Source organism: Balaenoptera musculus, chromosome 17 (assembly GCF_009873245.2).
Source record: "Balaenoptera musculus isolate JJ_BM4_2016_0621 chromosome 17, mBalMus1.pri.v3, whole genome shotgun sequence".
NCBI lineage: Eukaryota > Metazoa > Chordata > Mammalia > Artiodactyla > Balaenopteridae > Balaenoptera > Balaenoptera musculus.
Genome location: NC_045801.1, coordinates 42,362,715 through 42,377,421, shown reverse-complemented (window position 1 = coordinate 42,377,421; position 14,707 = coordinate 42,362,715). Strand labels below are relative to the sequence as shown.

General features: G+C 41.5%; 1 protein-coding gene across 1 annotated transcript in view; it reads right to left on the bottom strand.

The window, feature by feature from the left end:
- CDH17 (cadherin 17) overlaps positions 1–14,707 on the bottom strand; it is an 89,221-nt gene that overhangs the window by 30,356 nt on the left and 44,158 nt on the right. The window contains exons 10-12 of the mRNA XM_036830603.1: positions 12,168–12,383; positions 8,491–8,567; positions 6,334–6,525 (exon numbers count right to left, since the gene is read on the bottom strand). Coding sequence (XP_036686498.1) covers positions 6,334–6,525; positions 8,491–8,567; positions 12,168–12,383 — 485 coding nt within the window. The remainder of the gene's footprint in view (positions 1–6,333; positions 6,526–8,490; positions 8,568–12,167; positions 12,384–14,707) is intronic.

Below are 14,707 nucleotides of genomic sequence, written 5' to 3'. Positions count from 1 at the left end.
ACATTCTCCAGGATAGATCATATCTTGGGTCACAAATCAAGCCTTGGTAAATTTAAGAAAATTGAAATCGTATCAACTATCTTTTCTGACCACAGCGCTATGAGACTAGATATCAATTACAGGAAAAAAAATGTAAAAAATACAAACACACGGAAGCTAAACAATACACTATTAAATAACCAAGAGATCACTTAAGAAATCAAAGAGGAAATCAAAAAATACCTAGAAACAAATGACAATGAATACTCGATGGCCCAAAACCTATGGGATGCAGCAAAAGCATTTCTAAGAGGGAAGATTATAGCAATACAATCCTACCTCAAGAAACAAGAAAAATCTCAAAAAAACAATGTAACCTTACATCTAAAGCAGTTAGAGAAAGAAGAACAAAAAAACCCCTAAGTTAGCAGAAGGAAAGAAATCATAAAGATCAGATCAGAAATACATGAAAAAGAAATGAAGGAAATGATAGCAAAGATCAATAAAACTAAAAGCTGGTTCTTTGAGAAGATAAAGAAAATTGATAAACCATTAGCCAGACTCATCAAGAAGAAAAGGGAGAAGACTCAAATCAACAGATTTAGAATGAAAAAGGAGAAGTAACAACTGACACTGCAGAAATACAAAGGATCATGAGAGATTACTACAAGCAACTATATGCCAATAAAATGGACAAATTCTTAGGAAAGCACAACCTTCCAAGACTGAACAAAGAAGAAATTGAAAATATGAACAGACACATCACAAGCATTGAAATTGAAACTGTGATTTAAAATCTTCCAACAAACAAAAGCCTGGGACCAGACTGCTTCACAGGTGAATTCTATCAAACATTTAGAGAAGAGCTAACACCTATCCTTCTCAAACTCTTCCAAAATATAGCAGAGGGAGGAAACCTCCCAAATTCATTCTACGAGGCCACCATCATCCTGATACCAAAACAAGACAAAGATGTTACAAAAAAAGAAAACTACAGGCCAATATCACTGATGAACATGGATGCAAAAATCCTCAACAAAATAATAGCAAACATAATCCAACAGCACATTAAAAGGATCATACACCACGATCAAGTGAGATTTATCCCAGGAATGCAAGGATTCTTCAATATATGCAAATCAGTCAATGTGATACACCATATTAACAAATTGAAGGATGAAAACCATATGGTAATCTCAATAGATGCAGAAAAAGCTTTCGACAAAATTCAACACCGATTTATGATAAAAACCCTGCAGAAAGTAGGCATAGAGGGAACTTACCTAAACATAATAAAGGCCATATATGACAAACCCACAGCCAACATCGTTCTCAATGGTGGAAAACCGAAACCATTTCCACCAAGATCAGGAACAAGACAAGGTTGCCCAATCTCACAATTATTATTCAACATAGTTTTGGAAGTTTTAGCCACAGCAATCAGAGAAGAAAAAGAAATAAAAGGAATACAAATTGGATAAGAAGGAATAAAACTGTCACTGTTTGCAGATGACATGATACTATACATAGAGAATCCTAAAGATACTATCAGAAAACTACTAGAGTTAATCAATGAATTTGGTATAGTAGCAGGATACAAAATTAATGCACAGAAATCTCTTGCATTCTTATACACTAATGATGAAAAATCTGAAAGAGAACTTAAGGAAACACTCCCATTTACCACTGCAATAAAAAGAATAAAATACCTAGGAATAAACCTACCTAAGGAGTCAAAAGACCTGTATGCAGAAAACTATAAGACACTGATGAAAGAAATTAAAGATGATACAAACAGATGGAGAGATATACCATGTTCTTGGATTGGAAGAATCAACATTGTGAAAATGACTCTACTACCCAAAGCAATCTACAGATTCAATGCAATCCCTATCAAACTACCACTGGCATTTTTCACAGAACTAGAACAAAAAATTTCACAATTTGTATGGAAACACAAAAGACCCCAAATTGCAAAAGCAATCTTGAGAAAGAAAAAAGGAGCTGGGGGAATCAGGCTCCCCAACTACAGACTATACTACAAAGCTACAGTAATCAAGACAATATGGTACTGGCACAAAAACAGAAATATAGATCAATGAAACAGGATTGAAAGCCCAGAGATAAACCCATGCACATATGGTCTCCTTATCTTTGATAAAGGAGGCAAGAATATACAATGGAGAAAAGACAGCCTCTTCAATATGTGGTGCTGGGAAAACTGGACAGTTACATGTAAAAGAATGAAATTAGAACTCTCCTTAATACCATACACAAAAATAAACTCAAAATGTATTAAAGACCTAAGTGTAAGGCCAGACACTATAAAACTCTTTGAGAAAAACATAGGCAGAACACTCTATGACATAAATCACAGCAAGATCCTTTTTGACCCACCTCCTAGAGAAATGGAAATTAAAAAAATAAAGAAATTGGACCTAATGAAACTTAAAAGCTTTTGCACAGCAAAGGAAACCATAAACAAGACAAAAAGACAACCCTCAGAATGGGAGAAAATATTTGCAAATGAAACTAGTGACAAAGGATTAATCTCCAAAATATACAAGCAGCTCAATGTGAAAAAAACAAACAACCCAATCCAAAAATGGGTAGAAGACCTAAATAGATATTTCTCCAAAGAAGATATACAGATTGCCAACAAACACATGAAAAGATGCTCAACGTCACTAATCATTAGACAAATGCAAGTCAAAACTACAATGAGGCATCACCTCACATGGGTCAGAATGGCCATCATCAAAAAATCTACAAACAACAAATGCTGGAGAGGGTGTGGAGAAAAGAGAACCCTCTTGCACTGTTGGTGGGAATGTAAATTGATATAGCCACTATGGAGAACAGTATGGAGGTTCCTTAAAAAACTAGAAATAGAACTACCATATGACCCATCAATCCCACTACTGGGCATATACCCTGAAAAAACCATAATTCAAAAAGAGACATGTATCACAATATTCATTGCAGCACTATTTACAATAGCCAGGACATGGAAGCAACCTAAGTATCCATCGACAGATGAATGGATAAACAAGATGTGGCACATATATACAGTGGAATATTACTCAGCCATAAAAAGAAACAAAATTGAGTTATTTGTAGTGAGGTGGATGGACCTAGAGACTGTCATCCAGAGTGAAGTAAGTCAGAAAGAGAAAAACAAATACTGTATGCTAACACATATATATGGAATCTAAAAAAAAAAAAAAACAATAGTTCTGAAGAACCTAGGAGCAGGACAGGAATAAAGACACAGAAGTAGAGAGCGGACCTGAGGACATGGGGAGGGGTAGGGTAAGCTGAGACAAAGTGAGAGAGTGGCATGGTCATATATACACTACCAAATGTAAAATAGATAGCTAGTGGGAAGCAGCTGCATAGCACAGGGAGATCAGCTCAGTGCTTTGTGACCACCTAGGGGGTGGGATAGCGAGGGTGGGAGGGAGACGCAAGAGGGAGGGGATATGGGGATATATGTATATGTAGAGCTGATTCACTTTGTTATACAGCAGCAAATAACACAACAATGTAAAGCAATTATACTCCAATAAAGATGTTAAAAAATAAAAGAAGAGGGCTTCCCTGGTGGCGCAGTGGTTGAGAATCTGCCTGCCAATGCAGGGGACACGGGTTCGAGCCCTGGTCTGGGAAGATCCCACATGCCGCAGAGCAACTAGGCCCGTGAGCCACAACTACTGAACCTGCGCGTCTGGAGCCTGTGCTCCGCAACAAGAGAGGCCGCGACAGTGAGAGGCCCGCGCACCGCGATGAAGAGTGGCCCCCGCTCGCTGCAACTAGAGAAAGCCCTCGCACAGAAACGAAGACCCAACACAGCCAAAAATTAATAAATAAATAAATAAATTTATTTAAAAAAAAAAGAAGAAAATATCAGGAAATAAAAGTAACCTACATTGGGATTTTAAATTTTTAAAAAATGATCAACACAATGGTTCTGAAGCAATGGATGGCTTAATGGGGAGGGAGTTAGAAGTAAGGCTAAGCTACACACGAAAAACCACATAATAGAGTCTAATTTATTTAAAATACTGAAAACTGTATGAATACATACATCTGTCAATGTGAGTACACACATCCTAGGGGCAGTTGGCTAACATCTAGTGTATCCTCATCAAGAATCCACACCTCTGGGCTGGCTGTCACTTAGCATTTGACAGATCCTAATCAGAGATCCACACTCCAGAGGCAGCTACTACAGGCTTTGAGCTCACACTATCTCAAGCTGCACTAGAAGATTTGTTAATTAGCAAAGTGATCTCACAAAGAGGTTTTGTGATATTAGTGGTATTCAAGACACACAGTTTGGTTAAAAATATAGTATACCTCTTGGTCATTAAATGAACAAGAGTGTAGCATCTGGCTAGTCCAGCAGCTTATACCCTTCATAGTTCCAGGGCGCCAATTCTGTTCTGTCTATCAACACCTTTTCTCTGGACAGTCACATGAATCCTCTCACTAGAGTACTGTGCCCACAGTGCCTGAGGGACAGAGAGCTGGGACATCACAAGCCTAAAGCACAAGTTGGATGATGGTTTTTGTCCCTGCTTGTTATTAATTGTACGTGGCACAGAATTCAATTATTTATTCAATGCAACCAATGTTTATTGAACCTCCACTGTGTGCCAGGCAATATTCTGGACACTTGGAATATAACCACAAACAAAATAAGGATGTGACAAAGATTTTGGCCAGAGGCCTGCTGTACTGTAACATACCTCCTCATGTCAAGAGCGTGTGGGAGGATACTTACAGCCCTCACCTACTGTTAATCATCAAGGTTACCAATTTTTCCCTATAGGTGGCCTTTAGCCACAAATGGTCCAATTAAGTTGATTCACAACAAGCCACTGTGAAAAATTACTGACATGTGGGACTCATTCATACTGAGATGGACAGGACTTTATCTTCTCTTAGATGCCTAGAGACCTCTGGGCCTGTAGGAGGATTGAAGCTATCTGCCCCCACCTCCTGCAAAAAGATCACGTATGTTGCCTGGACCACCCACTGCAAACTCTGAAAACTGGCCTTTTCTTCTGGGTTCTTTGTCTCCATGTAGGCAGCCATGAATAGAGGGGGAAGATGTTATGGCACCTTTTCCAAATGTCTAGACTCACACAAAATACTAATGGGTTGAGTAGGTCCACAGAAAAACCTCACAGCTAAAACCCAGCGAGGCTCTTTGTCAGAGGTGGGTCATATAGTCATAATGGTATCAGAATTCTGAGATTCTGCCCCAGGGCTTCCTTCAGCAATAGCACTTTTCTCCCTGTGCTTCTATGCATTTTCTGTGAAATTATTCTATTTTGTCTTCATTTTTAGCGTCTACTTCAGCTTTCCTTTATTCTGGGTCAAAACTTTCTTCCAGAGCTTTCTTTTGCAGCCTCCAACACACTGCCTTCAGCATTCAACCATGTCTGGAAAGTCTCCATTGCTGTAACTCTGACGCCTTTTAATTCTAACTACATTGGATGACAAGTGCTGCTTCCTATTGAGTCATCTGGTAAACTGTTTACATGCTCTAAAGCATAAATGAGGCAGCCATGGAGGAAAGGGTCAAACTTCAGCTGTACACAGTGGGGGATGGGAGTAGATTGAGGGAAGGATGGGAAGACCCTCTATTAAAAAGCAAGTATAATGGTAATCAAGATTTTGGCTCTAGACTACCCAGTCCTTACAAAGCAAGAGCCAGTGGACTCATCAATACCATAAAAGATGAAAGTAAGGGGTAGGCAGGGAAGAAGCCATGAAAGAATAAACTTGTTTATTAAAACTTGTCTATTAAAGGAGACCTACCAATTTCCAGTCATTATTAAAGAGGAGCCAATGGCTGGCCCATTAGGATAAAGAGTCTACAGCCTAAAGGGCTCATAGGGTTCATCTAGTCTAATACCGCACATTTGCAAAGAGAGAAATAAAGCCCGGAGCACCACCTTGCCCAAGATTTAGCAAATAAAAATATAGAACAACTGGTTATATTGGAATTTCAGGTAAACAACAAGCAATTTTTTAGTGTAAGTATGTCCCAAGTATTTCATGGGACATACTTGTACTAAAAAATTTTCTATCTTGTAGTTTATATATTTTATATGTCAATTCTACCTCACTCTGCAAAGGCTACTTGGTCAGTTAGTGACAGACCCAGAACAAGAATCCTGCCTTCTGTCTTTTGGGAGGACAGGAATGACTGAGAGTGTTCCAGGAGTCCATCACACACCCGAGAGGTCACTGCTAATATGTCACCTCTGCTTATAGGTCCTTGAATGGTCCTAAGTAAATTAACCTTTGAAAAAGACAAATTCCATTCAATGTGCTATTTACCTTTTTAACCTTGACATATCCAGTATTGGTTTCGGGATCTGTTTCAATCTCCAAACGTCCCTCACTGTCTCCCTGTGTAATTCGGTACAGGATTTTAGAACTTCCCGTATGTGGTTCATCGTCATCGGTGGCCTGGATGGTTAAGATGACAGTTCCAATGGCTGTATCTTCAGGGAGAGTTAGGTTTCCATACTAAGAAGGAAACAGGGGAAGGAAACAATGAGAATGTCCATTGTCAGCGAGTACAATTGTCAAAGGGCAAACTTGTCTCCTTGGTTTCAGAATGGACACAAGTCAGAGTTTGCGTCAATACTTACCAAGCATGTTTTTTTCTATTAATGAGTGGGTTACAGTTGATTTTGACATCAGTCATACTTGTAGACTGATATCCATCGTACCAGGAAACACAACGTCTCAGAGATCTACTGATAGGATTCTAAAACGTATCCCTCCACTCACATCCAATATGTTTAATAACTGTAATTATCATTATAGTTGAGACAAATAGATAGCTACTATGTATGGCGTACCTACAATGTGGCAGGCACTTTACATTATTTTAATTAATTCTTAAATCAATCAGGGAATAGTGGTTAAGAGCCTGAACTTCGGAGTCAAATGGCCTGGGTATGAATCCTAGGCTTGTCACTTATGACCTGGGTGAACTGAAATAAGTTATCTAATTTTTTAAAGTCTCAGGTTCATCATCTGTCCTTGGAGATGATGATGATGATAATAATAATAATAATAACAGAACCTACTTCATGTGTGCTGTGGTGATTTACAGAGACAATGCATATAAAACCCCTGAATGCCTGGCACATAATAAGTGCTCAATAAAGATAAGCAACAAAACAAAGCACCCTACTGAGTAGCTATATTATCATCTCCATTTGACAGAGGAGCAAAAGACTGGAGAGGTAAAACCCACCCAAGACCACACAGCTAGCTGGTCACAGAATTGGGATTCAAACCAATGTTTGTCCAACTCCAAAGCAGGTGCTCTTAATTAACACTGACCTAGACCATCTCCCACTCCTCCGCTGAAAATCCCCCAGATCATGTCTCTTGGCATGATGATCATGAAGATGGTAACAGGCAGGGTCCAGGAAAGGACCACAGCAATGAAAGACGTGGACTCACCTTTCTAAGGCCCAGTTTGCCTTTCCAAGCTCTGAGATTCCCAAAGCAGAACTCTTACCCTCAATCTAAAAACACTGTCTAGAGGTAATGCAAGGAAACTACAACACACAGAAAGGACCAAATGCCCAAGAGAATGGAAGCAGAGTAGAAACAGGCTCTTAGTCTCACACTTGCTTAACCTCAGTGCCTACTCTACAAGTTATATTGTCACACCTTTTACCTCCTCAAACCCTCCCATAAATCAATTCCCGTTCTTTGTCGCTGCCTTATCCCTATTGTGATTTATGAACATAATCACAAGGGTCTTGTCCGCCTCATAAACTGACTTCAAACACAACAATCTAGCCAAAAGGGCTTCTCTCTTCTCCAGAATAAATAAATAGAGGCATCCATTTTAAGGGAAGCAACGGTCAAACTACCCCCACATTAATAATAAGTTAACTTGAATTCCTCTTGATATACTCAACCGATCTTTTTTCTCCTGCTCTTTTTTCCCAATTCTAATTCTTGCAGATGTCTTGGGCACATTTTTTGGCATAAACCAGAGATTAGTTTTTTCTTCCCCTTTTCTCTTATCCAATAATTACAAAATGAGTTTTAATTGCCAATATTCAAAATTTTAAATTCTGACTACACATGCTTGTTTGAGACCTAGCAGTAATCTATTTATTGTCCTACTACCCACAAAATATATAATGACAAACTGCAAGCAGCCACTCAACTCCTTTCAATTGGACAAAGATTGTGGTTGTAGCTTCCAAGCAGTCCTTGAAATAAATGAGTTGTTGGCAAAAGTTTCTAATAAAAAGAACAGATGCTCCCAGATACTATAACAGTGAATGTTACTGTTCCCTGAAGATTTCCACTGAAGATGATGCTTGAGTTTGGTACCAGTGCATTGACTAAGATATTAAGTCTGCCATTTTCCCTAACTACTGTTTGTGTCTTTATCCCAGAAGTAGGGGTCAGGTAATATGAACAAAGTAAAGAAAAAGCAAGGTGATAACTACTCACATCTGGTTTTTCAAAGATGGGGATCTGATCATTGATATCAATAATGTTGATCTGCACAAAGCAGAGGGTCTTGAAATCTGAAAATCAAAGTCATATCACAAAAATTTTCACTGAAAATCATGCATTAAAATCAGAAATCTGCAAGAAAAACAGTTGGCATGTAAAGTGACAGCCATAGCCACAATTTTACTATTGACATGAGATTTGTGTGGTGAGGGGATTCTCTGCTCCCCACCTGCACCCATGAGCAGGTCACCAGGGGCTGAAGAAAACCCCACGAGAGGCTCCCCTGGGCTTCCCACTCCCTCTACCTGCCCCCTCCTCAGTAAGGCTTGTCCCTGAGCAAGATGGTTTCTTTTCTGTGAGGCAGCCTCTCTTTTCTGGCTAGTGAAACTTATGTAGCCTTCAAAGCCCAGTACAAAACTATCCTTCTAGAAAGACTTCTTTGAGCATCCCAGAGGGTTGTCTTTCCTACTCTGAACACTTCCAGCACTTACTGTCCTGTATCCCTTCTGCCCCCCTAAAGGGAAGGCCCAAGTGAGGGAGGAAATGTACAATTAGCCCCCTTCAAAAGGCCTGGCTGCCCAGCCTACAGAGGCAGAGGTAGCTCATGGAACTCTGGGAGATGGCATAGGCTTTGAGGGGTGGGTTTGACAATTCAGAGACCTAGTCAGAGACAGCAGGTTCAACCTAGGTCCAAGATGAGCATGGAGTACAGGTGGGGATGGGGTCCCCAGGGAAATATCCACAGTGAGAACCAACATGATAGGTTTTTTTGTTGAGGTTTCCATTGTTCTAACTATGAAGTAGTGTATTATACAAGGGCGAAGACTCTGGCTTTGGAACCCCACTGTTCAAATTCTGTCTCTGCTACTTATCAGACGTGTGAGAGCTTGGGAATGTCACTCAAAATCTCTGTGCAGTCGTCAGTTTATCTAGAAAATGTAGATTGCAACAGAGCCAAGGTTCTCGTCCTAACTGACATTGTTAGCACTCTCTATGTACCAGGCACCATATTAAGTGCTTTGCTTGCATGACTCTTTTCATCTTCATTCTAACTCCATGATGTAGGTACAATTATCATTCTCATTGAGTTCACAAATGAGGAAGCCAAAGGACAGAGAAGTTGGTGACCTGCCCAAGGTCATACAACTAACTAGTGGTCAAGCCAGAATTCAAATCCATGCGCTTCTTTTCCCTCTCTGTCCACTCTCCGCCCTTCACCCTGCTTTGTGCCCCGGAGGCTGACCTTAGGAACTGCATCAGTGGGCATCCTGGCCCTCTGGGTTCTACCAGTGGGAGCACTGGCAGGAGATCTAAGGAAGGGCAGGAGGAACAGGGTCAGGGTCTAGTTCCCCACCTGCCAGCAGCCTCTTCTATAGTCACAGGGACAGGCCTTGCTCCTTCAGGGAATGTTACCTTCCCTCATCCCTTCTCACCTTCAGGTAAGAAAGGCTGCCATTGTGCTTCACACCTCCTGTTGGTTTCCCATAACCCCTACTCCCAGCCTTTACAAATAATCCCCTCTCTAAACACTTTTTGGTTACTTCTTTTGAGGGGGCTGTCTGTTTCCTGCTGGGATTCTGACAAATATATTCACACAGCCTAGCTCTGAAGCTTGTGCTCGATGCACTGGACACAAAGCCAGGCATGTAATCTAATAATAACAGTATTACAAAGAAGTGGATGTTAACTCAAGTTGGGTCCAGTCCCCAGAACGTTTGTAGACAGCAAGAATGGCTGAAGATTTCAGGAGGTCCCAGGGCCTGAACTCACTGGCTCCCTGCTCCCTGCTCTGCACAAACCTTATTTGGGCCAGCAGTGGACCCCCTGGCTAGCAGACTTTCCCTGATTTTAGGTAAAACTATGTTCATTACAGCCTACCAGTCTAATTTTCTATAGTACACAACTGGATGTTTAACTCCATCAATACACATACATAGTTATATATAAATATACTGTATAATCTGGTCCATATAGTCTATAGATGTACTCAGGTACATAGACAATTTGTAATCTGATGCTCTTGCAGCCTCAAACTGCTTCAGGTCCCCATGCATTTTCACATGGGCTTTCTTCTCCTCTGTAAGCCTCTACACTATTTTGTAACTTGTCATATTCATCCATCAAAATTCAGATCAATGACACCTCTTCCAGAAAGCTTTATCAGCTCTCTCCCTCTCCACTGAGTCACTCATTGCCTTCATGGGCTACCTTGTACATATTTCTTACAATTTATTTAGTCACATGTCCATCTCCTCTACCACAAATGCTCCTTGAGGACAGACACTGGGTCTTATTCATTTGTGTATCCCCAGTACCTTGAATGGTGCCTCAATCATGGTAAATGCTCAATAGCTGCTGAAAGAATGGCTGGTTAATGGTGTGAGATTGTCAGCTCATCACGGACGGGGGTGATTTATTATACCCACTTCTGTTGTACCTCTTAACGTAATACTAGACATTATGTTAGGCCCTCAATATTTGCCTAATCACTATGTCTCAAACATTCTGCTTCAGGGGCCTGCTAAACCCCAGCTCTCTTCAGTATCTCAGCAACTGTGTAATGAAAAAAAAATGTGAAGCACAGTATGAAATGATGCTCTTCACTTCCGCACACCTGTATAATCTCTCTCTCGTAGCATAAAAATCACTGAACTATTTGGTAATCTAAGATTCAGTGCTAGTTAAAGAAAGATTCTTAACCTAGGAGTATTAATGATCTTAAAATAAGCCTGCCCCTGAGTTCATGTAAGTTTGTGTGTCTGTGCGATTTGTTAATAATGTGTACATTTGTTTAGGAATTCATAGTTTCCATCAGATTCTCAAAGGGTCTCATGACTTAACAAAGATTAAAAACCACTTGCTTTGAAATTGTATAAGGCATAAGGAAGAATGTCTCCAGATATCGTCAAATGGCTAACTCGAAGCTAATATAAGAAGACAAAACTTCCCAAATGATACATTTTTCCTTCACTGTCATACAGTAGAATCCTTTGAGTCTGAAAGAGAGACTTGGGAAATACAACTAATTTTCTTGTTTGTGACCATGGTGGCCATGACAACGTGCCTTGCCAACCCCTAACACCAGAGATCTTAATTGACAACATGCCGCCTTGCTCTGAAACCCATCACCACATTTGCACCAAGGCCTTGCTTCCCATTGGCTTCCCCAAGCCAGTGACAGAGCAAGGCCGGCAGGCTAAGGTAGGCCTGTTTTGGAGATCACAGACTCCTTCCACGGCCAACTTTGGACTCCTAATGACCTTGTTGAGCTTCCCTTTGACTGCTTAGTGGTCTATGGTACTCCCACCACTGTCCTTCCTTCTCTCCTTCACTCAGCGTCCAGCTTGTATTGAGTTCTGATGGCTCTCCCAGCCTTCTCTGTATCCCTCCCCATTTTTTCTCATAGGCAATCCCCTAATAAAATCCTTATATATTTAATCCCCTCTTGGGCATCTTCTTCTCAAGGAACCAACATAATAACGTTGCCTAAGCTGCAACTCTGGCCGTTACCATGTTGGGCCTGCTGCCTTTGTGCTGTGTTTTACATAGGAAGCAAGAACTCTTAAACAGCATCCTTCTGTAATACACCCAGGCATTAGAGCAGCCTAACAAATCACAACTAGAAAGAAGACAAGTGTTATCACTCTTGACACAGTGAAGGCGATACTAACCTTTGTCAAACACCTCTACTGTCAAATTGTACTGCGGAGTGTCTCGCTTCCGCAAAGACTGCACGGCTAACTGGAACGTTCCTGAGTAGCTTTGGACCAGGAAGAGTCCATCTCTAGGAACTTTGGGGGTTTGATCCACAATTCTGTATCCTAAAACACTGTTGATAGTGTTTTCTTCATCCATGTCATGAGCAATAAGTGTTCCAATACTGCTCCCTGTAGAGAAGAAAAGAAGGAAACCCATCCATTATAGGCTCTTTTTACTCTATTAAAAAATGATTTCACTGAAGAATCAGGTTCCTAGAGAGCACTGGAAGTAACTTTGAGTAGCAGACTAAAGTTCTTAGATCGATGTTGGTTCTTCTAACCCCTTCAGTAGTGCAGTGTGTGGAGAAGTGTCTTAGTCTGCTAGGGGCACCATAACAAAGTACCACAAACTGGATGGCTTTAACAACAGAAACTTATTTTCTCAGTTTCTGGATACTAGAGGTCTGAGATCAAGGTGTCAGCAGGGCTGATGTCTTCTGAGACCTTTCTCCTTGGCTTGTAGATAGCTGTCTGGTGCATGTTTTCACATGGTCTTCCCCAGTACTTGTATCTATCCAGATTTTTTCTTCTTAGAAGGACACCAGTCATATTGGCTTAAGACCCATGCTAATGACATCATTTTAACTTAATTACCTCTTTAAAGATCCAATCTCTAAATAATAGTCACCCTTTGAGGTGCTGGAGGTTAGGACTTCATCATATAAATTTTGGGAGGACACAATCCAGGATCTTGAGATGAAATCATCTTGGATTTGCTTTTTTTTTTTTTAATTTACTTTTGGCTATGTTGGGTCTTCTTGCTGTGCACGGGCTTTCTCTAGTTGTGGCAAGAGGGGGCTACTCTTCATTGCAGTGTGTGGGCTTCTCATTGAGGTGGCTTCTCTTGTTGCAGAGCACAGGTTCTAGGCACACGGGCTTCAATAGTTATGGCATACAGCCTCAGTAGTTGTGGTTCATGGGCTCTAGAGCACAAGTTCAGTAGTTGTGGCACGTGGCTTAATTGCTCCACAGCATGTGGGATCTCCCCAGACCAGGGATCGAACCTGTGTCCCCTGCATTGGCAGGCGGATTCTTAACCACTGCACCACCAGGGAAGTCCCTCATCCTGGATTTGGAGTGGGCCTTAAATCCAGTGATGGGCGTTCTTATAAGAGGAAAAGAAGACACAGAGATGCCCACGGAGGAAGAGGAGGCAATGTGAAGAGAGCGCAGAGACTGCAGCGATGCTGCCACAAGCAGCCAAGGAGCCACAAGAAGCCAGAAGAGGCAAGGAAGACTTCTCCCCTAGCTGGCACCTTGATTTCAGACTTCTAGTCTCCAGAACTCTTAGCAAATAAATTTCTGTTGTTTTAAGTCACCAAGTCTGTGGTAATTTGTTACGGCCACCCTCAGATACTAATACACAAGGCAAATGGTAAAACTAAACAAGGACAAGCCAACCGTGGTTACTTCTAAGTAACTTTCTGGAAAAATGGCAGAGACTGACTCCACCCCAAAGATAAAGACAGGCATGGGACAGAGAGCAGGCAGACACCGTCTCTGCCTTGCTGCAGTTTATGGTCCTAAGTTTTATTTCTATTGACGTCTCAGTCCAGGGAGTTCCAGAAGTCCGGTTCTGACTCAGTGCTCCACCCAGGTCTGGGTGAGTTCTGGTAGGTGCTGGGTCATCTTGCTCCGTGAAATGGGAATTGTGGGTTTCTCTACACACAGCCAGAATCCCGTGTGAGGGCTAAAACTTGAATATGTATTCCCCACTTGTGGAGGTCGGTTTCATCCCCTCCCCCATGTTACTTTGCATCTACTGATTTACTGGGAGATTTGGAGGGTTTGTGAGGGGAGGAATGGAAGTACCTATGTTATGTCTATAATGGAGCCGGCACGAGCAGATGTGTCTCATGGGCTGGGGAGGAGGGGCAACGTGGGTAGCAGAAGAGAACACGTATCTAGTGTTGCAGCTGCTGCCATTTCTGCTTTCACAAACAACCGAGTCACCTTTGGAATATGCATCTGTCTTTGAAAGAAAAGCATCTGTGTGTTGGAATGAAAGAGTGTCTTGCAAACTTCTGTGATTGTTTGGTGTCTGAGCAGCCCTGCTCTGGACCTTTCCCGCAGCAAGTGAGCATAACACAGAGGACACTGTCCTTCTCTCACCACGGAGGAAACCTCCAGCTGTCAGAGGCACCGTGAAGACTGTTGACGTCAGTGACAGGGAAATTCCAGTAAGAGACGCCACTCAGTGGGAGCAGAGAACTTATGAATGAGCCAGGAGTCAAAGAAGTGCCATGTCCCTGAGTGATAAAGGCCAGGAACAAGTGGCAGCCCAGATTGATTCAGAGGTACATACAGCAACTCTTGGGGCACTCAGAAATACTTTAGGGAGGTGGGGCTTTTACGAGAGGATAAAGTTCCCGTATGAACACAAAGGTCTTGGTAGCAGGTGGGATTTCAGAATTAATGTTGTTATTGCTGAGACTTGGGGACATAAGTCCCAC